The sequence below is a fragment of the Cynocephalus volans genome, chromosome X (genome assembly GCF_027409185.1).
Source record: "Cynocephalus volans isolate mCynVol1 chromosome X, mCynVol1.pri, whole genome shotgun sequence".
Classification (NCBI taxonomy): domain Eukaryota; kingdom Metazoa; phylum Chordata; class Mammalia; order Dermoptera; family Cynocephalidae; genus Cynocephalus; species Cynocephalus volans.
This window is the reverse complement of record NC_084478.1, coordinates 167944631-167972600: the sequence shown is the minus strand read 5'-3', so window position 1 is coordinate 167972600 and position 27970 is coordinate 167944631. Positions and strand designations below refer to the sequence as shown.

The 27970-nt window shown below is 42.7% G+C and overlaps 1 protein-coding gene and 1 non-coding gene across 2 annotated transcripts in view; both read left to right on the top strand.

Moving 5' to 3' along the window:
• The first annotated feature begins 17916 nt into the window (after positions 1-17916).
• LOC134368541 (structural maintenance of chromosomes protein 1B-like) overlaps positions 17917-27970 on the top strand; it is a 74974-nt gene continuing 64920 nt past the window's right edge. Inside the window, exon 1 of the mRNA XM_063084977.1 lies at positions 17917-18025. Coding sequence (XP_062941047.1) covers positions 17917-18025 — 109 coding nt within the window. The remainder of the gene's footprint in view (positions 18026-27970) is intronic.
• On the top strand, positions 20648-20764 carry LOC134368744 (U5 spliceosomal RNA). Its single transcript, XR_010022455.1, has one exon. It is a non-coding gene; the product is annotated as a U5 spliceosomal RNA (small nuclear RNA).

Genomic DNA, 27970 nt, shown 5'->3' with positions numbered 1-27970 from the left:
AGGAGAATGAAACTAGATCCATACCTCTCACCGTATACTAAAATCAACTCAAAATGAATTCAGGATTTAAATATACACCCTGAAACAATAAAACTTCTTAAAGAAAACATAGGAGAAACACTTCAGGAAATAGGACTGGACACAGATTTCATGAATACTACCCCAAAAGCACGGGCAACCAAAGGAAAAATAAACAAATGGAATTATATCAAACAAAAAAGCTTCTGCACAGCAAAAGAAACAATTAACAGAGTTAAAAGACAACCAACAGGCTTCCGGTTTCAAGATGGCGGCGGCTGCGGCGGCTGGCGCGGAGTAGCTGAGGTGGAAAAGGTGGCCACTGGGCCTCAGGCAGCCGGGAAACTTGTGGACCTTCCTCTGGCCATCTCTTAAGGGAGGACTGCTGCTGCTGGCCGGTCGTGGGGGCTCAACGCCACTTTGCCCCCGGCAGGAGAGGCTGCCTCATTTACAGGCAACAGCTTTGAAGTGTGGAGCAGGAAAAGAACTGATTCTTAGCTGCAAAAGCGAGTCTTGAAACAGGGAACACGGCGCCAGGGCTGCTGTGGATGCAGCCAGGATTCCGGAGGCTGGGGCCGCACTGAAGGCGGCCAGCTGCCCTATTCAGGAATCGAGGTTTCAGGCCGGCATTAAAGAAGATTCCTGGGAGCGCCCGAGCGGCGCCGCGACTGAACAGCCCGAGGCGGCAGCGCCGAGAACACGGAAGGCAACAAACCAGAGACAGAGCGAGCGCCCGACCTGGCACAGCACTGTGAGTGATCCCTGGCACAGCTCTGTTCGGGGGGTGGATGCCCATGCGGCTCCTGCCTGCACCACCACGCCACTCACTGCCCCCGGTGCTGCCTCCATTTTCCCAGGTGCGGGCAGCTCCGCCCTGCTCGGCCATCACTGAGCCCATTTGCTTGGCCTGGCGCGGGGCTTTCCGGACCCTGCGGGCCGGCCTCCTCTCCCACTCCCTCCGCGGTTCTCTGGCGGGGCTGGGGGTGTGGGGCGTCCCGACCAGTGTTGGGAGGACTAGGAAGTACGGGCGGGCCGACTGTCACTCCACCACACCCTGGACTCCGGCCCCGGTAAACTTCCTGTTACTGGGAGGCAGATAACATCTCTGCGACCACCAGTTTGGAAAAAAGCCTAACGAATTTCTGGTTGGGAATAGTGTGGTAGGAGACTTCCCAGGTCCGCTTGAACCTGCCGGAGAGCAGGCTGCAGGCGGGCACTAGACTCGGTTTATACCGGGGGGATACAAAGGTGAACAAGACCCGAGAAAGATCTACACAGTGCTACAAAGGCACCCAGAGAGACTGGTCGTCTGTGCCTAGCAGAAACCTGGTAGACTTCCTGGGCGAGGCGGTGCTGAGCAGGGTCTTGAAGGCCCAGCTGATAGACGAGGGGTGCAGAAGACACTCCCCAGCCCAGCACAGTGTGCACAGAGGGGGGAGACGTGCGGCCAGGGAGGCGGAGACTCGACAGAAACCACACACCCGGTGGGGTCGCCACTGCACGATCTAACAGCCTGGGCCAGAGCACACGGAACGGGGAGAAGTCCTGTACAGGAAGTGAAAGCTCAACAGAGATCACACACCCTGTGGTACGTGATCCACCAGCCCAGCAGAGTACAAGCTGACCAGAAAGGTGGATCCCCGGAGAAGCCCAAGACCTGAGGCAACCACACACACAAGACACTAGAGGCCAACTGAGTAGTCACGGCGGGAGCCATACCAAATTGGCAACCACAGCAACATCCTAGTTAGTCATTAGTCTCAAACCGGTGGACTGTGAAACCCCCTGCCACAATGAATAAACACCAAAAAAAAAGACACCAGAAATACAAAAAATCAAGAAAGTACACCACCAAAAGTTAATAAATCTCATACTCTAGATCCTATAGAACAAGAAGCCCTTGAAATAACTGACAAGGAATTTCGAGTGATAATTCTAAGGAAACTGAATGAGATACAAGAAAACTCAGCTAGACATCATGATGAAATGAGGAAAAGTATACAGGATCTGAAAGAGGAAATATACAAGGAAATCAATGTCCTGAAAAAAAATGTAGCAGAACTTGCTGAACTGAAGAAGTTATTCAGCGAAATAAAAAACACAACGGAGAGTTTAACCAGCAGGCTTGTCGAAGTTGAAGAGAGAACCTCTGAACTTGAAGATGGGCTGTTTGAAATAACACAAGCAGACAAAAAGAAAGAAAAAAGAATCAAGGACATGGAAGAAAATCTGAGAGAGATATCAGACAACCTCAAGCGCTCAAATATCCGAGTCATGGGTATTCCAGAAGGGGAGGAAAATGGAGATTCCATTGAAAACATATTCAACAAAATAGTGGCAGAAAACTTCCCAGGTATAGGAAAAATCACAAATCTTCAGATCCAGGAAGCTCAACGATCTCCAAACGTATTCAACCCAAAAAGGCCTTCTCCAAGACATGTCATAGTCAAATTGACAAAACTCAGAGACAAAGAGAGAATCTTAAAAGCTGCAAGAGAGAAGCGTCAAATCACCTATAAGGGAGCCCCAATCAGGTTAACATCAGACTTTTCATCACAAACCCTAAAAGCTAGAAAGGAATGGGATGATATTTTCAAAATACTAAAAGACAAAGATTGCCAGCCAAGAATACTCTACCCTGCAAGGCTATCCTTCCGAAATGAGGGGCAAATAGTATATTTCTCAGACAAACAAAAACTGCGGGAGTTCACTACCACAAGACCACCCTTACAAGAAATCCTCAAGGGAGTACTGGGTTTGGTTCCTGAAAAATAACTACCACTGCCATAAAAACCTAAGAAAAATCTAAACCCGCTAGTACAATAAAAATGGCATTCATGAAGAGAAAACAAGCTAACAAAAACACTATCTACAACCTAAGGAACCAACAAACAAAGAAACCAAACAGTAAATCAGAAAGCAAGGAACAAAAGACACCTAAGACAACCAAACAACCAATAAAATGCTAGGAATAAATCAACACCTTTCAATAACAACTCTTAATGTTAAAGGCTTAAATTCCCCAATTAAAAGACACAGACTGGCTGACTGGATCAAAAAGCAGGACCCAACTATATGCTGCCTACAAGAGACCCACCTCACCCATAAAGATTCACACAGACTAAGAGTGAAAGGATGGAAAAAGATTTACCATGCAAACAGAAAAGAAAAACGAGCTGGAGTGGCTATTCTTATATCTGACAAAATAGACTTTAAACTAAAAACCATAAAAAGAGACAATGAGGGACACTACTTAATGATAAAAGGACTGATCCATCAAGAAGACATAACAATCATAAATATGTATGCACCCAATGTTGCAGCAGCCAGATTTATAAAACAAACTCTATTAGACCTAAAGAAGGAAATAGACACTAATACCATAATAGCAGGGGACCTGAACACTCCACTGTCAATATTAGACAGATCATCTAGGCAAAGAATCAGTAGAGAAACACAAGATCTAAACAAGACTCTAGACCAATTGGAATTGGCAGATATCTACAGAACATTCCACCCAACAACCTCAGAATATTCATTCTTCTCATCAGCACATGGATCATTCTCCAGGATAGATCACATATTAGGTCACAAATCAAGTCTCAATAAATTCAAAAAAATTGGAATTATCCCATGTATCTTCTCAGACCACAATGGATTAAAACTAGAAATTAATAACAAACAAAACTCTGGAAACTATACAAACACATGGAAATTAAACAGCATTCTACTTAATGACATATGGGTCCAAGAAGAAATCAAGCAGGAAATCAAAAAGTTTATTGAAACTAATGAAAACAATGATACATCATACCAAAACCTGTGGGATACTGCAAAAGCAGTATTGAGGGGAAAATTTATTGCATTAAATGCTCACTTCAGAAGAATGGAAAGATGGCAAGTGAACAACCTAACACTTCACCTTAAAGAACTAGAAAAACAAGAACAATCCAATCCTAAAGTTAGCAGACGGAAAGAAATCATTAAGATCAGAGCAGAACTGAATGAAATTGAAAACCAAAAAACAATTCAAAAGATCAACGAATCAAAAAGTTGGTTTTTTGAAAAGATAAATAAAATTGACAAACCATTAGCATGGCTAACTAAAAAAAGAAGAGAGAAGACTCAAATAACAAAAATTAGAAATGAAAAAGGCGATATTACAACTGATTCATCTGAAATACAAGGAATCATTCGAGACTACTATAAACAACTATACGCCAACAAATTTGAAAATCTGGAGGAAATGGATAAATTTCTGGACACACACAAGCTCCCAAAACTGAACCGTGAAGACGTAGAAAATTTGAACAGACCAATAACAATAAAGGAGATTGAAGCTGTTATCAGAAGGCTCCCAACAAAGAAAAGCCCAGGACCAGATGGATTCACAGCAGAATTTTACCAAACATTCAAAGAGGAATTGACACCGATTCTTTACAAACTATTCCAAAAGATTGAAACGGACGCAAATCTCCCAAACTCATTCTATGAAGCAAACATCATCCTGATACCAAAACCAGGTAAAGATATAACCAAAAAAGAAAACTACAGGCCGATATCCTTGATGAATATAGATGCAAAAATCCTCACTAAAATACTAGCAAACAGAATACAGCAACACATACGAAAAATTATTCATCACGATCAAGTGGGATTCATCCCAGGGATGAAAGGTTGGTTCAACATATGCAAATCAATAAATGTGATACACCATATTAATAAACTCAAACACAAGGACCATATGATCATATCTATAGATGCTGAAAAAGCATTTGATAAAGTTCAGCACTCATTCATGACAAAGACCCTCTATAAGTTAGGTATAGAGGGAAAGTATCTCAACATAATTAAAGCCATATATGACAAACCCACTGCCAATATCATCCTGAATGGGGAAAAGCTGAAAGCTTTTCCTTTAAGAACAGGCACTAGACAAGGATGCCCACTCTCACCACTCCTATTCAACATAGTGTTGGAAGTACTAGCCAGAGCAATCAGAGAAGAGAAGGAAATAAAGGGCATCCAGATTGGAAAAGAGGAAGTCAAACTGTCCCTGTTTGCAGATGACATGATCCCATATATCGAACAGCCTAAAACCTCTACAAAAAAACTCTTGGAATTGATAAATGATTTCAGCACAGTAGGAGGATACAAAATCAACACACAAAAATCAGTAGCATTTCTTTTCTCCAATAGTGAACATGCAGAAAGAGAAATCAAGAAAGCCTGCCCATTTACAATAGCCACCAAAAAAATAAAATACTTAGGAATTGAGTTAACCAAGGAGGTGAAAAATCTCTATAATGAGAACTACAAAGCACTGCTGAGAGAAATTAGAGAGGTCACAAGAAGATGGAAAGATATCCCATGCTCTTGGATTGGAAGAATCAACATAGTGAAAATGTCCATACTACCCAAAGTGATATACAAATTCAATGCAATCCCCATCAAAATTCCAAAGACATTTTTCTCAGAAATGGAAAAAACTATTCAGACATTTATATGGAACAATAAAAGACCACGCATAGCCAAAGCAATGCTGAGCTATAAAAATAAAGCTGGAGGCATAACACTACCTGACTTTAAGCTATACTACAAAGCTATAATAACCAAAACAGTATGGTACTGGCATAAAAACAGACACACTGACCAATGGAATAGAATAGAGAATCCAGAAATCAACCCACACACTTACTGCCATCTGATCTTTGACAAAGGCACCAACCCTATTCACTGGGGAAGGGACTGCCTCTTCAGCAAATGGTGCTGGGATAACTGGATATCCACATGCAGGAGAATGAAACTAGATCCATACCTCTCACCGTATACTAAAATCAACTCAAAATGAATTCAGGATTTAAATATACACCCTGAAACAATAAAACTTCTTAAAGAAAACATAGGAGAAACACTTCAGGAAATAGGACTGGACACAGATTTCATGAATACTACCCCAAAAGCACGGGCAACCAAAGGAAAAATAAACAAATGGAATTATATCAAACAAAAAAGCTTCTGCACAGCAAAAGAAACAATTAACAGAGTTAAAAGACAACCAACAGGCTTCCGGTTTCAAGATGGCGGCGGCTGCGGCGGCTGGCGCGGAGTAGCTGAGGTGGAAAAGGTGGCCACTGGGCCTCAGGCAGCCGGGAAACTTGTGGACCTTCCTCTGGCCATCTCTTAAGGGAGGACTGCTGCTGCTGGCCGGTCGTGGGGGCTCAACGCCACTTTGCCCCCGGCAGGAGAGGCTGCCTCATTTACAGGCAACAGCTTTGAAGTGTGGAGCAGGAAAAGAACTGATTCTTAGCTGCAAAAGCGAGTCTTGAAACAGGGAACACGGCGCCAGGGCTGCTGTGGATGCAGCCAGGATTCCGGAGGCTGGGGCCGCACTGAAGGCGGCCAGCTGCCCTATTCAGGAATCGAGGTTTCAGGCCGGCATTAAAGAAGATTCCTGGGAGCGCCCGAGCGGCGCCGCGACTGAACAGCCCGAGGTGGCAGCGCCGAGAACACGGAAGGCAACAAACCAGAGACAGAGCGAGCGCCCGACCTGGCACAGCACTGTGAGTGATCCCTGGCACAGCTCTGTTCGGGGGGTGGATGCCCATGCGGCTCCTGCCTGCACCACCACGCCACTCACTGCCCCCGGTGCTGCCTCCATTTTCCCAGGTGCGGGCAGCTCCGCCCTGCTCGGCCATCACTGAGCCCATTTGCTTGGCCTGGCGCGGGGCTTTCCGGACCCTGCGGGCCGGCCTCCTCTCCCACTCCCTCCGCGGTTCTCTGGCGGGGCTGGGGGTGTGGGGCGTCCCGACCAGTGTTGGGAGGACTAGGAAGTACGGGCGGGCCGACTGTCACTCCACCACACCCTGGACTCCGGCCCCGGTAAACTTCCTGTTACTGGGAGGCAGATAACATCTCTGCGACCACCAGTTTGGAAAAAAGCCTAACGAATTTCTGGTTGGGAATAGTGTGGTAGGAGACTTCCCAGGTCCGCTTGAACCTGCCGGAGAGCAGGCTGCAGGCGGGCACTAGACTCGGTTTATACCGGGGGGATACAAAGGTGAACAAGACCCGAGAAAGATCTACACAGTGCTACAAAGGCACCCAGAGAGACTGGTCGTCTGTGCCTAGCAGAAACCTGGTAGACTTCCTGGGCGAGGCGGTGCTGAGCAGGGTCTTGAAGGCCCAGCTGATAGACGAGGGGTGCAGAAGACACTCCCCAGCCCAGCACAGTGTGCACAGAGGGGGGAGACGTGCGGCCAGGGAGGCGGAGACTCGACAGAAACCACACACCCGGTGGGGTCGCCACTGCACGATCTAACAGCCTGGGCCAGAGCACACGGAACGGGGAGAAGTCCTGTACAGGAAGTGAAAGCTCAACAGAGATCACACACCCTGTGGTACGTGATCCACCAGCCCAGCAGAGTACAAGCTGACCAGAAAGGTGGATCCCCGGAGAAGCCCAAGACCTGAGGCAACCACACACACAAGACACTAGAGGCCAACTGAGCAGTCACGGCGGGAGCCATACCAAATTGGCAACCACAGCAACATCCTAGTTAGTCATTAGTCTCAAACCGGTGGACTGTGAAACCCCCTGCCACAATGAATAAACACCAAAAAAAAAGACACCAGAAATACAAAAAATCAAGAAAGTACACCACCAAAAGTTAATAAATCTCATACTCTAGATCCTATAGAACAAGAAGCCCTTGAAATAACTGACAAGGAATTTCGAGTGATAATTCTAAGGAAACTGAATGAGATACAAGAAAACTCAGCTAGACATCATGATGAAATGAGGAAAAGTATACAGGATCTGAAAGAGGAAATATACAAGGAAATCAATGTCCTGAAAAAAAATGTAGCAGAACTTGCTGAACTGAAGAAGTTATTCAGCGAAATAAAAAACACAACGGAGAGTTTAACCAGCAGGCTTGTCGAAGTTGAAGAGAGAACCTCTGAACTTGAAGATGGGCTGTTTGAAATAACACAAGCAGACAAAAAGAAAGAAAAAAGAATCAAGGACATGGAAGAAAATCTGAGAGAGATATCAGACAACCTCAAGCGCTCAAATATCCGAGTCATGGGTATTCCAGAAGGGGAGGAAAATGGAGATTCCATTGAAAACATATTCAACAAAATAGTGGCAGAAAACTTCCCAGGTATAGGAAAAATCACAAATCTTCAGATCCAGGAAGCTCAACGATCTCCAAACGTATTCAACCCAAAAAGGCCTTCTCCAAGACATGTCATAGTCAAATTGACAAAACTCAGAGACAAAGAGAGAATCTTAAAAGCTGCAAGAGAGAAGCGTCAAATCACCTATAAGGGAGCCCCAATCAGGTTAACATCAGACTTTTCATCACAAACCCTAAAAGCTAGAAAGGAATGGGATGATATTTTCAAAATACTAAAAGACAAAGATTGCCAGCCAAGAATACTCTACCCTGCAAGGCTATCCTTCCGAAATGAGGGGCAAATAGTATATTTCTCAGACAAACAAAAACTGCGGGAGTTCACTACCACAAGACCACCCTTACAAGAAATCCTCAAGGGAGTACTGGGTTTGGTTCCTGAAAAATAACTACCACTGCCATAAAAACCTAAGAAAAATCTAAACCCGCTAGTACAATAAAAATGGCATTCATGAAGAGAAAACAAGCTAACAAAAACACTATCTACAACCTAAGGAACCAACAAACAAAGAAACCAAACAGTAAATCAGAAAGCAAGGAACAAAAGACACCTAAGACAACCAAACAACCAATAAAATGCTAGGAATAAATCAACACCTTTCAATAACAACTCTTAATGTTAAAGGCTTAAATTCCCCAATTAAAAGACACAGACTGGCTGACTGGATCAAAAAGCAGGACCCAACTATATGCTGCCTACAAGAGACCCACCTCACCCATAAAGATTCACACAGACTAAGAGTGAAAGGATGGAAAAAGATTTACCATGCAAACAGAAAAGAAAAACGAGCTGGAGTGGCTATTCTTATATCTGACAAAATAGACTTTAAACTAAAAACCATAAAAAGAGACAATGAGGGACACTACTTAATGATAAAAGGACTGATCCATCAAGAAGACATAACAATCATAAATATGTATGCACCCAATGTTGCAGCAGCCAGATTTATAAAACAAACTCTATTAGACCTAAAGAAGGAAATAGACACTAATACCATAATAGCAGGGGACCTGAACACTCCACTGTCAATATTAGACAGATCATCTAGGCAAAGAATCAGTAGAGAAACACAAGATCTAAACAAGACTCTAGACCAATTGGAATTGGCAGATATCTACAGAACATTCCACCCAACAACCTCAGAATATTCATTCTTCTCATCAGCACATGGATCATTCTCCAGGATAGATCACATATTAGGTCACAAATCAAGTCTCAATAAATTCAAAAAAATTGGAATTATCCCATGTATCTTCTCAGACCACAATGGATTAAAACTAGAAATTAATAACAAACAAAACTCTGGAAACTATACAAACACATGGAAATTAAACAGCATTCTACTTAATGACATATGGGTCCAAGAAGAAATCAAGCAGGAAATCAAAAAGTTTATTGAAACTAATGAAAACAATGATACATCATACCAAAACCTGTGGGATACTGCAAAAGCAGTATTGAGGGGAAAATTTATTGCATTAAATGCTCACTTCAGAAGAATGGAAAGATGGCAAGTGAACAACCTAACACTTCACCTTAAAGAACTAGAAAAACAAGAACAATCCAATCCTAAAGTTAGCAGACGGAAAGAAATCATTAAGATCAGAGCAGAACTGAATGAAATTGAAAACCAAAAAACAATTCAAAAGATCAACGAATCAAAAAGTTGGTTTTTTGAAAAGATAAATAAAATTGACAAACCATTAGCATGGCTAACTAAAAAAAGAAGAGAGAAGACTCAAATAACAAAAATTAGAAATGAAAAAGGCGATATTACAACTGATTCATCTGAAATACAAGGAATCATTCGAGACTACTATAAACAACTATACGCCAACAAATTTGAAAATCTGGAGGAAATGGATAAATTTCTGGACACACACAAGCTCCCAAAACTGAACCGTGAAGACGTAGAAAATTTGAACAGACCAATAACAATAAAGGAGATTGAAGCTGTTATCAGAAGGCTCCCAACAAAGAAAAGCCCAGGACCAGATGGATTCACAGCAGAATTTTACCAAACATTCAAAGAGGAATTGACACCGATTCTTTACAAACTATTCCAAAAGATTGAAACGGACGCAAATCTCCCAAACTCATTCTATGAAGCAAACATCATCCTGATACCAAAACCAGGTAAAGATATAACCAAAAAAGAAAACTACAGGCCGATATCCTTGATGAATATAGATGCAAAAATCCTCACTAAAATACTAGCAAACAGAATACAGCAACACATACGAAAAATTATTCATCACGATCAAGTGGGATTCATCCCAGGGATGAAAGGTTGGTTCAACATATGCAAATCAATAAATGTGATACACCATATTAATAAACTCAAACACAAGGACCATATGATCATATCTATAGATGCTGAAAAAGCATTTGATAAAGTTCAGCACTCATTCATGACAAAGACCCTCTATAAGTTAGGTATAGAGGGAAAGTATCTCAACATAATTAAAGCCATATATGACAAACCCACTGCCAATATCATCCTGAATGGGGAAAAGCTGAAAGCTTTTCCTTTAAGAACAGGCACTAGACAAGGATGCCCACTCTCACCACTCCTATTCAACATAGTGTTGGAAGTACTAGCCAGAGCAATCAGAGAAGAGAAGGAAATAAAGGGCATTCAGATTGGAAAAGATGAAGTCAAACTGTCCCTGTTTGCAGATGACATGATCCTATATATCGAACAGCCTAAAACCTCTACAAAAAAACTGTTGGAATTGATAAATGATTTCAGCACAGTAGCAGGATACAAAATCAACACACAAAAATCAGTAGCATTTCTTTTCTCCAATAGTGAACATGCAGAAGGAGAAATCAAGAAAGCCTGCCCATTTACAATAGCCACCAAAAAAATAAAATACTTAGGAATTGAGTTAACCAAGGAGGTGAAAAATCTCTATAATGAGAACTACAAACCACTGCTGAGAGAAATTAGAGAGGATACAAGAAGATGGAAGGATATTCCATGCTCTTGGATTGGAAGAATCAACATAGTGAAAATGTCCATACTACCCAAAGTGATATTCAAATTCAATGCAATCCCCATCAAAATTCCAAAGACATTTTTCTCAGAAATGGAAAAATCTATTCAGACATTTATATGGAACAATAAAAGACCACGAATAGCCAAAGAAATGCTCAGCAAAAAAAATAAAGCTGGAGGCATAACACTACCTGACTTTAAGCTATACTACAAAGCTATAATAACCAAAACAGTATGGTACTGGCATAAAAACAGACACACTGACCAATGGAATAGAATAGAGAATCCAGAAATCAACCCACACACTTACTGCCATCTGATCTTTGACAAAGGCACCAAGCCTATTCACTGGGTAAGGGACTGCCTCTTCAGCAAGTGGTGTTGGGATAACTGGATATTGATATGCAGGAGAATGAAACTAGATCCATACCTCTCACCGTATACTAAAATCAACTCAAAATGGATTAAGGATTTAAATATACACCCTGAGACAATAAAACTTCTTAAAGAAAACATAGGGGAAACACTTCAGGAAATAGGACTGGGCACAGACTTCATGAATACGACCCCAAAAGCACGGGCAACCAAAGGAAAAATAAACAAATGGGATTATATCAAACTAAAAAGCTTCTGCACAGCAAAAGAAACAATTAAAAGAGTTAAAAGACAACCAACAGAGTGGGAGAAAATATTTGCAAAATATACATCTGACAAAGGATTAATATCCAGAATATATAAGGAACTCAAACAACTTTACAAGAAGAAAACAAGCAACCCAATTAAAAAATGGGCAAAAGAACTAAGTAGGCATTTCTCTAAGGAAGATATCCAAATGGCCAACAGACATATGAAAAAATGCTCAACATCACTCAGCATCCGGGAAATGCAAATCAAAACCACATTGAGATACCATCTAACCCCAGTTAGGATGGCTAAAATCCAAAAGACTATGAACGATAAATGCTGGCGAGGCTGCGGAGAAAAAGGAACTCTCATACATTGTTGGTGGGACTGCAAAATGGTGCAGCCTCTATGGAAAATGGTATGGAGGTTCCTTAAACAATTGCAAATAGATCTACCATACGACCCAGCCATCCCACTGTTGGGAATATACCCAGAGGAATGGAAATCATCAAGTCGAAGGTATACCTGTTCCCCAATGTTCATCGCAGCACTCTTTACAATAGCCAAGAGTTGGAACCAGCCCAAATGCCCATCATCAGATGAGTGGATACGGAAAATGTGGTACATCTACACAATGGAATACTACTCAGCTATAAAAACGAATGAAATACTGCCATTTGCAACAACATGGATGGACCTTGAGAGAATTATATTAAGTGAAAGAAGTCAGGCACAGAAAGAGAAATACCACATGTTCTCACTTATTGGAGGGAGCTAAAAATTAATATATAAATTCACACACACACATACACACACACACACACAAATCGGGGGGGGGGAGGGAAGAAGATATAACAACCACAATTATTTGAAGTTGATACAACAAGCAAACAGAAAGGACATTGTTGGGGGGGAGGGGGGGAGGGAGAAGGGAGGGAGGTTTTGGTGATGGGGAGCATTAATCAGCTACAATGTATATCGACAAAATAAAATTTAAAAAAAAATAAAAATAAAAAAAAATAAAAGACAACCAACAGAGTGGGAGAAAATATTTGCAAAATATACATCTGACAAAGGATTAATATCCAGAATATATAAGGAACTCAAACAACTTTACAAGAAGAAAACAAGCAACCCAATTAAAAAATGGGCAAAAGAGCTAAGTAGGCATTTCTCTAAGGAAGATATACAAATGGCCAACAGACATATGAAAAAATGCTCAACATCACTCAGCATCCGGGAAATGCAAATCAAAACCACACTGAGATACCATCTAACCCCAGTTAGGATGGCTAAAATCCAAAAGACTCTGAACGATAAATGCTGGCGAGGTTGCAGAGAAAAAGGAACTCTCATACATTGTTGGTGGGACTGCAAAATGGTGCAGCCTCTATGGAAAATGGTATGGAGGTTCCTCAAACAATTGCAGATAGATCTACCATACGACCCAGCTATCCCACTGTTGGGAATATACCCAGAGGAATGGAAATCATCCAATCGAATGGAATCATCGTATAACTGTTCCCCAATGTTCATCGCAGCACTCTTTATAATAGCCAAGAGTTGGAACCAGCCCAAATGTCCATCATCAGATGAGTGGATACGGAAAATGTGGTACATTTTCCATGTGTAGACAATGGAATACTACTCAGCTATAAAAACGAATGAAATACTGCCATTTGCAACAACATGGATGGACCTTGAGAGAATTATATTAAGTGAAACAAGTCAGGCACAGAAAGAGAAATACCACATGTTCTCACTTATTGGTGGGAGCTAAAAATTCATATATAAATTCACACACACACACACACACACACACACACAAGACCGGGGGGGGGGGGGGGAGAAGATATAACAACCACAATTACTTGAAGTTGATACAACAAGCAAACAGAAAGGACATTGTTAGGGGGGAGGGGGGGAGGGAGAAGGGAGGGAGGTTTTGGTGATGGGGAGCAATAATCAGCCACAATGTATATCGACAAAATAAAATTTAAAAATAAATAAATAAATAAATAAATAAATAAATTTGGGAAATGCTGGCCTATAGGTGGTGTTTAAAGTTCTGAGTATAGATGAGATCACCCAGTGGAGGAGTTTAGCTGATAGAGGAGAGGCCCAGAGAGCATTGGTGTGCAACCTCAGAAAATGAGGAGGAGCTAACCAAGGAGCTGGGACGGAAAGAGAATCAGCACGAGTATGGTGTTCTGGAAGCCAAATTGCCTAAGGATTTCAAAGAGAAATGGATTGACTCTCACATGCTGCTGATAGGTTAAAAGGAAGACAAAAAACTGACCATGGATTGGGCAATATGGAGTCACTGGAAAGGTTGGCCAGGCAGTTTCAGTGGAGGGGGAGAGAGCAGAAGTCTGGTAGGTGTGGGTTCAGACGATTTGTGGAGACATCACTCAGGGAGAGGAGAGTGGGAAAAGAGGAGGCTGAGAGAGACTGAGCTAAGAAGGTTGCAAATTAACACGCAGAGAGGAGCAGCTCATGAGGGCACAGTACACCACTCCCCGTCCCAGCTCCCTGCCTTATCTTCACCGAAGCTCTTTATCATGCCCTCATCCCCTGACATGCTCCCAGCTGGGGCCCCAACACAGACACACACCCAGGAAGTGTTTCCTGCATGACTGACGTGTGGCTGGGATGTTTCCCTCCTGGGGTGCAGGCTCTGACTTCCCTTTCCCCACACAGACAAAGCAGCATATGACTGTGCACATTAGTAGGACTCAAAAAACAAAAACAAAAAACCCCGAAAAAACCGGGGAGTTGATTGCTGAAGTGAGTACTGAGAGCAATTCATCTCTCCTGTTTCGTTACCTGCACGGTTTTGGTTAATACGAGCATTCTTCCATTCCCTTTGCTCTTGCAAGGACCATTCTCTGTTTTGTTCCTCTTGGAATTTCTTTCTCTCATGGAAGTTTAAATCCTCCCCCATGAATTTCTGCATTCCCGATATTGTACTCCGAATATCATTATCTGACTGCCGGGCTGGAAGATCATTCTTAAGGACTAGGAGGTCAGATAGATCAAATTCACGGTGAGTTTCTGGCTTCTGAAAGCTCTGTTGGAAGTCACTGATAACTCTACAGAGATTTTTCCTATCTCTCCTTTCCCGGTCTTCTAATACACACATGATTTTGTCATTTTGTCTCATTTCAGCAGCTAGAAGAGACATAACATATCCATAAGCTTAAGATTCAGAGGAAAAAATAAATTTGAATTCACTTAAAATAATAACTTTCAGTGATTGTAAAAGTAAAGCAATCCTCCAAAAAATAAACAAAAACAAAAACACAAACATTAAAGGATTAATGTCCTGAAAATACAAAGAGTACTTAAAATAAATTTTAAAAACCCAAACACCTCAACCAAAAAATGGGCAAAGGTTAAGAACAGGCAAATCATAATAAGGAAACACGAGGGATCAATAAACTTGTGAAAAGATGATCAGCCTTACAAGATGGGAAACATTCAGTGCATTGGAAGCAAAATATTTAAAATGCCATAATAGCACTTATTAGTAAGGATGTGGGGAAACAACAGCCCTCATTCACTGCTTGTGGGAGCATAAGCTGGTATATTTATAACAAAGCAATTTGTCCATATCCCATAAAATGGAAAGCATGCCTACCTAAGATCCTTCCATTTCACTCCTAGGTATCTCTCTCACAAGTGCACTAGGGACATAATGCATGGACAGTCATCGCAGCAGTGTTTGCAATGATAAAGAAAATGGGGAAAAAATCTAAACCAGCCATCAGCAGGGGAATGAATAAAAAAAAGTGTGCTTAATTCATTAAACAAAATGCAGTAAAACAATTAAAATGAATACTTTCAATATGTAGATCGTGGATTAATTTCGAAAATAGAACGCTGAATGAAAGAAAAAACATTGCAAAAGGATCCAATCAATAGGATACTGCCTAAATTTTAAAAACACACACGCAAAAAATTGTATATTGTTATGGATACATACACAAATAGTGCAAGTATAGAAAAATGCATGTGAATAATGCACACTTCTGAGGAGGAAAGAAGAGGAAAATTATGAGGCGAGGGGAGCATTACCTACGTATATAAAAAACACAATTCTAAAAACCTAATCGATAGGCCACTGCATGTACAATTTCATATCCTCCTTTTGTTAATTTAAAAAAATTTTAATTTATAAATCCTTATGGTGTTTTAAAAAACTGATATTCCAACAATTGTTGAAATTGTTGGTCAAGATAGGGGAAAATGAATTGCATTTGAAGTTTTGGTCTAAGACCTAGAACACTATTACTTGAATCATGTCTATCTCTGAGTCAGCTCAGGGGCATGAGCTCAGGCATGTGCATGTCATCTGGTGTAAACAATTGTCCTCCGAAGAAGGTCTTGAACTTTTGGGCAGAGTATGTGTTCGTGTGTGTGTGTGTGTGTGTGTGTGTGTGTGTGTGTGTGTGTGTGTGTGTGTGTGTGTGTTTTTGAAGAAAATAGAAAAAAACATACATCTATCCTTAAAATATATTTCCTACAATCTACATTAGAATTCAGAAGCTGTTTTTCTCTTAAAAGAAGATGATTCAGTGCATAGTTAATTGAGCACGAGAAATTGTGAAAATTTAAAAGGAGGAACAGTGTGAAAATGACAACTTTTTACATATGTGAAGACATGAGGGCTGGAGTCTAGAGGAACACAGCCCTAAATCGATAGGTAAGCGTTCAGGAAATGCTCACCAAAGGTTTCATGTCTAGCTTTTTCAGTTGCTTCTTTTATCTTCTGGTCATGAACTTGAACATCCCAGGCTCCTGTGTCTCCCTGAGGATGGGAAACCAGAGATAGGGGTTAGAGCCAGATTATTTCACTCAATAGAGAACCATCTTACTTATCTTTTTGGCCTTGCCCCACTATAAACAAGTTGTCTTAGGAACATATCAGGCCTTTTCATACTTGGATACCTTTGCTTATATTTTGTTCTTCAGCCTAAACCCTCAGCTTTCCCCAGAGCTTCCTTCCCCCTCTCTCCTGGTTAACAGATACTCACCCTCAGAACATGTGTAGGCATCACCTCCTCTCGGAAGGCTGCTTTGATTTCCCCTCCCAACCCCAGACTCTGCGGCGTGGCATCCCAGTGCCCCCTCCCTCACTGCACTGATTCCCCTGATTTTAATGTGACCGTTTCAGTGCCCGCCTCCTTTGCCGAGCCATGAACTCTGCAAGGTCAGGGACTTTTATTCCTCATCTCCACCACCCGGCTCCGGCTTGCCACAAAAGAAGAACTCCACCAGCATCTGTCACATGAACGGACTCGAAGGCACCCCAGGCAATGTATTAAGTCTGACTCGAAGCGGGGAGAACCGCATTCTAGTCTCTGTCCGCCACTAACTCCGGACAAGCTCCCGGCCTGCTCCAGGCCGCCATGTGCCCTCCTGGCAGGTAACTGGGTGCATTATTCGGCCTGTGAGGTTCTCCCCCATCTTCAACAAAGTCAATACATCGAACTCTTCCTCCTACTCCCACCCCCGCACCCCGACAAAACCTGGTGCCATTTACAGCTGTGCCTGGACCAGAAGTTTCATTTTAAGGGTCATCCCCTCCCCTCTCCCGCCATCTGCCTCCCTCGCCCTCTCAGGCCCCTTCTCCCCGACGATCCTGTTCCTGGCGTTGAAGATCCGTCACTGCCTGCACAGCTCCGGGTGTCTCCTCTTGGCCAGGCTAGCGGGCTGCTCCAGGTCCCTGGGCAGGGCCACCTCCATGGCTGCGGGAATCGACAGGAAATGCTAAGCGATTTTTACAAGATGCAAAATAAGAAAAAAAGACAACAAAAACGAAGCAAGCTGTGGCCCTGAAGAGGCTGGCTCCCTAGGGGGCTGTGCTGGTGGGATGCACGTCTGCACCGCGGTTTTCAGACCCGCTTTCCAGCACGTCGCCCAGGGTGCCAAAACGCCAACGCTGGTTGGTTGCTAAGGAACGGCGCAGCGCTCCCCGCAGTCTCGCTCTCGCCTCGCGAGACTTGGAGAGGCTCTTCCCGTGCTTTTCCCGCCAAACGCGAGGACGCGGCTGAGGTGAGGAGGCTGCCGCCATGGGCTTCCTGCAGGTGCTGGTCGTGGAGAACTTCAAGTCGTGGCGGGGCCGCCAGATCATCGGCCCCTTCAAGAGGTTCACCTGCATCATCGGCCCCAACGGCTCTGGTAACTGGGCACCTCGGGGTGGGACCAGAACTCCTCCACCCAGCCCAGTCGGCAACAATTTGTCTGAGGGGACTGAGGGGGTGTGAGGGCGGCCATGCGGCCTGGACTGCGGGCGGCCTCCACCCAGTCCCCGACCGTTCCACCCTGAGTCCCCAGCCCTCGCCCTCCACCCACCCTCAGGCCGGCTCCTCGCTCTCATCCTTCGGCCACCCCAATCCCAGATGGGCTGGCTCCTCACCCACCATGCTCATCCCCGACAGGCTGCCTCCTCTCCCGTTTCCCCCATCCCCAAAGGGCTGGCTCCTCACCCTCACCTGCACCCCCATCTCCCTTGGGCGGCTCCTTGCCCCCCATCCCCAGTCCGGCCGGCTCCTTGCCTTCACCTGCCACCACGATCCCCGGTGGGCCGTCTCCTCGCCCTCCACCCCCATCCCCGACAGGCTGGCTCCTCGCCCTCCACGCCCATCCCCATTGGACCGTCTCCTCGCGCTCCACCCCCATCCCCGACAGGCTGGCTCCTCGCCCTCCACCCCCATCCCCGTTGGGCCGTCTCCTCGCCCTCCACCCCCATCCCCGACAGGCTGGCTCCTCGCCCTCCACGCCCATCCCCGTCTGGCGGGCACCTCGTCGGCCATGCCCATTGCGCCGTCAGGCCCGCTCCTCATGCTCCACACCCATCCCCCACCCCCGACGGGCTGGCTCCTTGCCCCCCACCCCCCATACTGCTGGATCCTCAGCCTCCACCCCCATCCCCCATCCCCCATCAGGCCGACTCCTCGCCCTCCACCCCCATTCCCCATCGGGCGGGGGCCTCGCCCTTGCCCACCACCACCCCTCGGGCTGGGGCCTTGCCCCCGCCCTCCACCTCGCCTCTGCCCTGGCCCTCTTCTCCTTTGCGCTGGCTTCTCCTGCTCTGTGGACTTCTTCTGCCCTCAGCCCTACTCACCCTTTCCTTTAGTCCCCTTCCCCTTCTCATCCAAAGATTTAGTGGGAGGGAGACCTCTAGCAGGTCATTGGCTCTGAGGAGCCTGAACAACCATTTCGATCCAAGGAACCTTTGACCAGGAATATCGTGATAATGACCCTATTTATTGAACTTTTACTAAGTTCCTGGCACCACTATTTTTGTTTAATCCCAGCAAATAAGTATCATCCCCATTTTATAGTTGAGGAAAGTGAGGTTCAGAGAGGCCCAATGAGTTGCCAAGGTCTGCCAGTAAGTCGACCAGTTGAATCCAGGCCCTGCCAGGCTCCACATGGCACTATGATGGGAGACTGGAGGAGTCATGACCCGGAGCAGGTGCAGCGGGGCCTACAATGATAGTAGCCTCCAGATTGTTCCTAACAGTGCCTCTTCCCTTTGGCTCTCTCAGCCTAGATTTCCTTCCTTAGCCCAGGAATCAGATTTGAGTTTAACGGTAACCTCAATAAACTAATTTACTTGACAGATATAAATAGAACACTTAAATTTGTGCTTTCCTGGCATACAAAATCTGGAGTATAATTATTGCGGAACTGGTGTGAAATTTATGTTGCCTTATAAAAGTAGCTCGTGTTTAATGTTTTCCTTTGCACTTTCAGTATGTGTGAAAAAACACCTGAGCTTACAAATATTTACACATTTGAAATTTGCCTCTTCATGTGTAATATAGGTCGTCATTCATACTTTGTTGCATTATCAAAGACATTGAAAAGATTACTATAAATACTTTTGCGTTCTTACCCTAACGTTCTTCACCTTTTACTGGTGGTTATGTGACAGGTTGCTCAATTATATTTTGTAACTCCAATAGTGGGATGCTTAGAATGAGTATCTGCATAAGGTCTTGAACTTCAGTCAACCTAAACTGCATGTCCATTACTATTCAAATCTTGTCAAAATGATGTTTGGAACCTTTTAAAACTAGTGCCAAACTTAAGTTAAAAATAATCTTATCTTAATTTAAAAATACAGATTATGATTAAAAACATATCTTAAGGTTACTGTGAAAATACCTTTACAAATTCCTCTTGCCCTTCCCCGGACCCACATGCCCTGGAAGCTCAGCTTCCTCTTGAGAATCACTGGTAACCTAGGGACTGTGTTAGTAACCACATAAAGCCAGTCATGGATTCTTTCAGCTTTGCCTTCAATACCATCTCTCCACAACAATTTTTGGCTTACTTATTACTGGATTTTGTCTTGGCTGTTCACATTCCTTTTGCTATATGAAGTCCAAAACTCAATGTAGTACTCATCCATGACTAATTTAAAGGGTGGTAGTTCAATTAAATTCATTTGAACTCTTGTTAATAGATCTTTTATTAATCTCACAGAATTACTGGCACATTCAGATAGATTTTGTCAAGCCAATTGATCATTTCTTGTTATATTTTAATTTAGTTGGTCGTTCTTTTTATAATAATTTCCTATTGTCACCACCTGCCAAAACTCGACATGTTCTTAATTTGGGAGAGTAGTAAAGGAAAAAATTCAATTTTAATCTTAACCTTTATGTTTTCCATTCAGTTAGATTCAGCAAATAGTTGCTGCATATATATAGTGCTAGGAGCAAAAGAAGATATACAGAATAAGACAGCTTCTGTTCCTAAGGTACAGGGAGTGTAAGAAAATAACACTAGATACTCTGGTTTCTCTTCAGATTGTGTAAATCTTTTGCCTTTTACTAAAGATTCCCATGGAGAGAAACAACTCTTGAGACTTAAACCAGTTTTTTGAGGCCCTGTTTCGGCAAGGCTACTTACATTGTTTAAAGAAAGACTTTGCTTATTGTCTCTTTGTTAGACTTTTACTTAACTTTTTTATTGTCTTCTACCAAATAAGTTAAAGTTAATTGACTGATAGTTTAACCTATATTCAATTTAGTTAAGATAGAAACTGCTCAGTTTGTGAATTTATTTCATGAGCTTAAACTTGAGGGCAAGTGTTCTGGAATTAATAGTTCCTTCCATTCTATTTGCCACCTTGCAGATCGCTCTCTTACAGTCAGCATTTCCTCCTTGGTTAGGTCATCTCCTGAAACAATGTGGTGAAGTGGATTTTAATATATTTAATCCAATAGATACAAAATATTTTAATGTGTAATCATTATAAAAGATTATTAATAAAATGTTTTACTTTTAAAAAAAAAGGGAGACTGGCACACTAATTGAGATAGAAGGCCAGATAACAGTATTTATGAAACTTTAAACTAGGAAAATAAAACATTTGATTTGGGGAGGTACAGATAGGAAGAGGTGTAGATTAGGAAAGGTTTTCCAGAGAAGGTGGCATGTGAGCTGTACTCAAAGAGTAGAGTAATTTTCCAGGGTTTTGTGAAAGTCTATTTGTGGGACAGCTAATATTCCAAACTGGCCAGCATGTAGTGCATATCTAGGGAAGCAATAGAATATAAAGTTGTAATCCCCACATTTACTATACTTGGGTAAGAATTGCTTCTTTTTTTGCCTTTCTTGCATAGGCCAAGCACATTGCCATTTCAGAATGTTAGCTTTTGCTGGTCCTTGGGCTTAGAATGCTTTTCTCCCAGGATTTCATATGACTACCACCTTGATGAATTTTCCTTCATCCTTGATAAGTTCTCCCTGTTACAGCCAGTATATTATCAATCATGCCACTTCTCCACCCTTAATAGCCCTGTCCTCTTTATTCTCACTACTATCACTTTACTTCAGGCTCTCATCTCTTTTTTAGATTAATGCAGGAACCTGTTTGCTGAGTTCCCAACCTTCAGGCTTATCCTACTTTAAATCCATGTGGCATGTTGCTACCAGAGTAATCTTAATTTGTTCCTGCAAGAAAGAAGATCCATTTTTTTCTCTTGATAGATGAGGAAAAGGCACTTGACAACATTCAGTATTCACTTCCATCAACAAGGTTTTCTCTGAATGGTGTGATTTTCAGATGATTATGTTTTCCCAATTCCCTATGTTGTAAGGTTTACTTTTCTAACCAGGAAAGTGTTACTTTAAAAAAATACATTTTTGATAATTCATAATGGCTGCTGAATTCTTAAAAAAATAATCTTTTATTATTACAAAAGCAGTATATATGCTTTGTGTAGAATTAGAAAACAAACAAGAATAAAAAAGTAAAATGGGGAGGGGGAGGGGGAAGATTGGATAAGGGGCATAAAAAATAAGTGATTTGTAACAATGAATATGCTAAAAGAAAATAAATTAGAAAAAAAGTAAAACGATCATATTCCCACAATTCAGAGATTACTACTCTAATACCTAGGGCCATATCCATAAAGACTTTCTTAATGCAAACTTTTAAGAAATGAAAATGAGATTATCCAGTGCATACTGTTTTCTAACATTATTTTCAGGCACTTATCTTTGCCTTTTTTAGTAAATGTTCATTTCATCTGTTACATAGCTCAAATGTAGATTTCCCAATTGACTCCAAAATGTTCTTTAACCAAACCATTTTCCAAACTAGAACCACATACTGCATCTGGTTGTGACATCCCTTAACTCTCTTTATTGAGCACAGTCTTTATTTATAACACTGACTTGTTCAAAAGATTAGAATAATGTTTTCCCACAAATATTTGGGTATGTCTGATTGCTTCCTTATGGTGTCATTTAGTTTCTTTCCCTATCCCCTCTATTTCTGAGAAGTGGAAGATACATCTAAAGAGTTGATGGATTAAATTAAACATTTATGGCTAGACTCCATCATAGCTGATATTGTGTACTTCACATTGCATTATATCACATAATATCTGCTTGTTTTACCCTTAGTAATGCTAAAGATTGACCCCTGGATTAGGATGGTGACAGTGATCTCTCTATTGTGTAGTTTTTCTCCTTTCTAACTAGAAAGTGCAGTGTTACTTTGGTGTTATAAAAATGTTCTCTATTGACCGTGTACCTGATGGTTTTAATGCCAGTGAATAGTCTTTGAATCAGCATTTCATTAAGGTTTGCAAAATTAGGTTTTTCTAATTCTATCATGCTTTCTACATTCAGAGGATGGTATTTCCCTGTGAAAAAGAGCTTTCCTTTGATAACTGGGGTTTTTTGATCAACCTAAAGTACAATTCAGATCCGAAGAGGGAGGCTGAGGGGGGAGGTCACACACACAAAAAAATAATAAATAAATACAAATACAGTTCACACTGGAAAAACAGGATAAATGCTTGCCCCTTTCCTTTTAATTAATATTTTCAAACAAAAGATGATTTTTCATAGCTGCCTCAAATGGTGAAAATGTATTTTTCTCTTTTGTTTTGTTAGTACATTACGGACTCATGGATTTTCGTTGACGCAGTGTGTTTTAATCCACCAAAATCATTTTTGATGCTCATATTTTCATAATTTCATTCAGTTCGAATTCCTTCAAGCTGCTTCCTGTGCTCTTTACTTTCTGAAATATGATGTCCTGGCTCCCAGGGTTATCTTCAATTTTCCCTGCCTCCGACTTGGAATAACTAGTTCTCCAATGACTTCTCGTTCTTTTTAGTAGGAAAGGTGTTAGAGACCACCATGTGGCAACTAGAGGTACTCAGTGCATTCGGATCACATTGGTTCTGAACCATTTCAGTGTACAGGGCTAGAAAATACATGACGTACTCTTTTAGATATTTTTTTTACAACAGCTTTATTGAGATATAATTTACATATCATAAAATATATCCTTTTAAAGTGCACTTTCAATGGTTTTTACTTTATTCACAGAGTTGTACACCCATCATCAAATCACTATGTAATGTAATTCCATAACATTTTCATCACCCCCAAAGAAACCTTGTACCCATTAGTATTCACTTTCTGTTATCTCTTCTCTGCCCAGCCCTCAGCACCTACTTTCTGTCATTATGGATTTACCTATTCTGGATATTTTTCTTGTTGTGAGTGAGTTTGAGCATCTTTTCATTTGGTCAAGGGCCTTTTGTGTTTTTCTCTGAATTGCTGTTTATGTCCTTTGCCCATTTTCCTGTTAGGTTATTGTCTGAGAAATCTCTATAAAATATAATTGGGGGAAAAAAAACAAAAACAAAAAACTCCTTCAGTGGCTTCACATAATCTTCAACATAAAGTTTAATTCCTTTAATGTAGCCTATTGTAATTCTTACTTAACTTCCTCACCTTTCTCTCTTAGGATTCCCAACCTTGTAAGCTCTGCTCTACCTACATAGAATTACTTGCTTTCTTACAGGAATGGTACCATGGTCTCTCACTTCTTTGTACCTATGACCAAGCTTTCTCTTTTCCCGAATGGTATTTTACCCTCTGTATCCCCCTCTCTAAACTGTTAATTACCCTTGAAGACTTAGCCCACAGTTATCTCCTGTAAAGCCTACTCAGAGCCTCCAGTCATTAGTGCTTCTAAGTGCCTCTCTATAATACTTTGTGTTCATTTAATCTTAGGACTTATTAAAGAGTGTGTGTTAGAATTTCCTTCTTTTAGTGGAAAGAGTATAGGTTTTGGAATCAGACACACCACTCCAAAACTTGAGTTGTTTGACTTTGAGCTTCTGTTTTTTTATTTGTAAAATGTAAATTAAATCTCTGTCTCCTAAGATTGTGGTCCAGACAAAATAACAGATGTGGGGTGTCTGGCACAAAATAGGGTTCAATAAAAATTGACATTTTCCACTGTAAGCACCTTGGAGGAGTAAAAAGATAAAATTACAAAAAAATTAGTTTAAAGATCTAATTGGCTTTTATTTGTGATTATAGAATCAGGCAGAACAACATTCTACAAAGCATAACAGAACGGTCATAACGGAACGGCTTGTTTTTCTAAGGTGGGACCAAGGAAACAGAAAAATTAAAACAAAGTGGATTGGTTAACATCAGGTTACTATAGGTTACTTTTTTGTGAGGATTAAAGTAGAGACTTTCTTATTATGCCGACTCAGGTTAGCTGAGCTCTTTCTTAATGGTTGCTGTGAATCTCCTACTTTCAGGAAAAACTGGTCTATTTTGGGATTTGCCTGCTTCCTTAAAGTTTCTGTTTGATTATGTGGTACTTCTGTGAGTGACTCTGTTTTGATTTGGTCTGTTCTGCTGGGGCCTAGTGCTGGAGGCTAGTCCAAAATATGGCCTCCCATAAATTTTGTTTAACAGTGAAAATCTACATGTTTGTATTTTTTAAAATTTATTTTATTTATTGAATCAAAATGGATTATACATGTTTTTGGGGTTGAACATTGAGATATGTCAATTAAATCACTATTACTATTATATATATTGTTACAAATTGTAATTATTCTTTATGCCCCTTGACAACCTCTCCCCTTCCCCCATCCCCTCCCCCCTCTCATTGCCCTAGATTTCTTCTCTCCTTCTGTAAGAATAATGGTTACTCTGTTAACTTGTTGCCTAGATGATCTGTCCAATGCTGAGAGATGTGATCAGGTCCCCCAATATTATCATAGAGCAGATGCTTCTTCTGTCACTCTGAAATGGGTTTTGTGGAAAGAGACGTCCTCTTCTTTTCTTTTTCTCTGCTGGTGACTCTTCTTGTTTGAATGCACTCCAGTGGTTGGCAGACCATCTGCGTGGTGGCTGTGGCGTCTAGCTGCTTTTGCAGCAACCATGGTTATTATGGTGGCTGTGGTGGGCCACACACGTGGAGGTGCTGTTTTTGGCATGCTCCTTGTCACTGGCGGTATGCCTGCTTGTGGGGTGTGTTTGGTCCCCTTCTCCATGCCTCTGGTCCCTGGGCAGGCCCCATGGTGCTGGCGCCATGTGCCTGGTTGTGGGAGAGGGGTCCAGTCCCCTTCTCCATGTCCCAGGTCCCTGGGCGGGCCCCGAGGTACTGGCACAGTGTGCCTGGTTGTGGGAGGAGGGTCTGGTCCCCTTCTCCATTCCCCGGGACTGTGAGTGGGCCCCAAGGCACTGGCTTGGTGTCCCTGGTTATGGGAGAGAGGTCCGTTCCCCTTCTCCTTGCTCAGGTCCCCAGGAGGTCCCAAGGTGCTGGCATGGTGTGCCTGGTTGTGGAAGGGGGCTCCAGTCCCCTCTTCTCCATGCCTTGGGTTCCTGGGCGGGCCCTAAAGCTCTGGCGCGGTGTACCTGGCTGTGGGAGACGACAGGACTATTCCCCTTCTCCTTGACCCAGGTCCCAGGGTGGGCTCCGAGGTGCTGGCATGTTGTGCCTGATTGTGGGAGAGAGGTCCGATCCCCTTCTCCATGCCCTGGATCCCTGGGTAGGCTCTGAGGTGCTGGCACATTGTGCCTGGTTGTGAGAGGGTGGTCTGGTCTCCAACTCCATACCCTCAGTCCCTGGGTGAGCCCCAAGGTGCTGGCTCAGTGTGCCTGGTTGTGGCAGAGAGGTCCGGTCCCCTTCTCCTTGCCTCGGGTCCCTGGGTGGGTCCCAAGGTGCTGGCATGGTGTGCCTGGTTGTGGGAAAGCGGACCAGTCCCCTTCTCCATGCTTCAGGTCCCCAGGCTGACCCTGAAGCACTGGTGCAGTTTGCTTGGCAGTGGGAGTGGGGTCCGGTCCCCAGAACCAAGCTTCCAGTTCCCAGGCAGGCCCCAAGGTGCTGGTGGTGTGTCTGGCCCTTAATTAATTTTTTGTCCTTTGCTTCTAACACAGGGGAACATCCTGTGGGAACCAGTACTTGAGCTGTGTGGTTGCTTAAATTGCTACTTTGCTGCTGTTTCCCTAGGGAAGGCTTTTTGTGCAGCACAGGTTATAATGGTTGACTTTATAGTTACTTCTGGCTCTCCAGAGACCTGGTGGATCTGTGTTCTGTAGAATCTCTGATCTGGGCCTGAGATTTTTCATCAAGCTGTACCCCATGCAATTCAGCATTCCTGACCAGTCTCCTCTGAGTGGTCCTGTGCTGATTGGGGGGCAGATCAGCTGTACTTGCTGTGTCCCAGTGTTCCCCTAGTGAGCCCATCTCCCCCACCCCCATGCTCTAAACACTTCCCATAGGCTAGGCCCTGCCCCGGTCCATTGTGATGACTCACCGGCCTCTGAGTGGCTCCCTTTTTACATTTGTTCTGACTCCTCGCTCCTGCGTGGGTCCACGTGATCCCTATTAGGGGTCTTGCTGTCCTGAGGGCCGCCAAGGCCCTCTTCTCTCTTGCTGCCTCCAAGTAACTCCATCTGAAGGGCACAGCTGCGGCTTCTGCCGGCTCCTTCTCCATGCGCTCAGCACCTCTGGCCTTATAGCAGCCATGGTCGGAAATGCTCAGAGAAGCTTTTTCTTTCTCTCCTCGTAGTTTCTCCTGCCTTCATGAACTCCGTAGCTTTCTCCTCCTCTTCCCCTGAGCTCCAGCTGCTTCACCTTGGCTGATGTTACATTTTTATAGGTGTAAATTTAGTTGATTGGTGGGAGACAGTGACGCTGCAGACTGTCTATTCTGCCATCTTGATTGAATCTCCCCACATGTTTGTGTTTTTAGCCCAGTATTTAGCAAAGTGCCTGAAAAACAGGTGTTCAGAAAATGTTTGCAGAATGAATGAATGAATTTGAGGGGACAAGAGATTGAAAGTTGAAGAGTGCAGATAAGGAATTTCTTAAAAGTAAGGAGGACTTGAACTAGTAGAAGGGTGGTAAAGAAGCAGAAGAATGGGACAGTTATGTAGAATTGAAATGAAAAGAGACTTAGAGAATAATAGTATAATTTTTATATCTTTGAATTCTTGATCCGTCTTTATCAAGTGATGATAGCCTAAGAGATAACTCTTTCAGAATCATTTTCCCGATGTTGGTTCTAAATTATTTACAGTAGAAGTCCCCAATCTGATCATTATAAAACCTAACTTGATTTGCTCATTTTTTCAACATGATTGTTAAGCTAACACTAGCTGCAGGTAGGCACTTCATAAATGTTTTCTGTCCATCCTATCTGAAGTTGCCTCTCTTACTCCCTAGTTCATCAAACAGTTTTATCTCCTTATACCTATTACAACATGTAAATTGTCTTTTTTGTTTACTCTCTGACTCTTGACAAAATATCACCTTCATTAGTCAGGGAC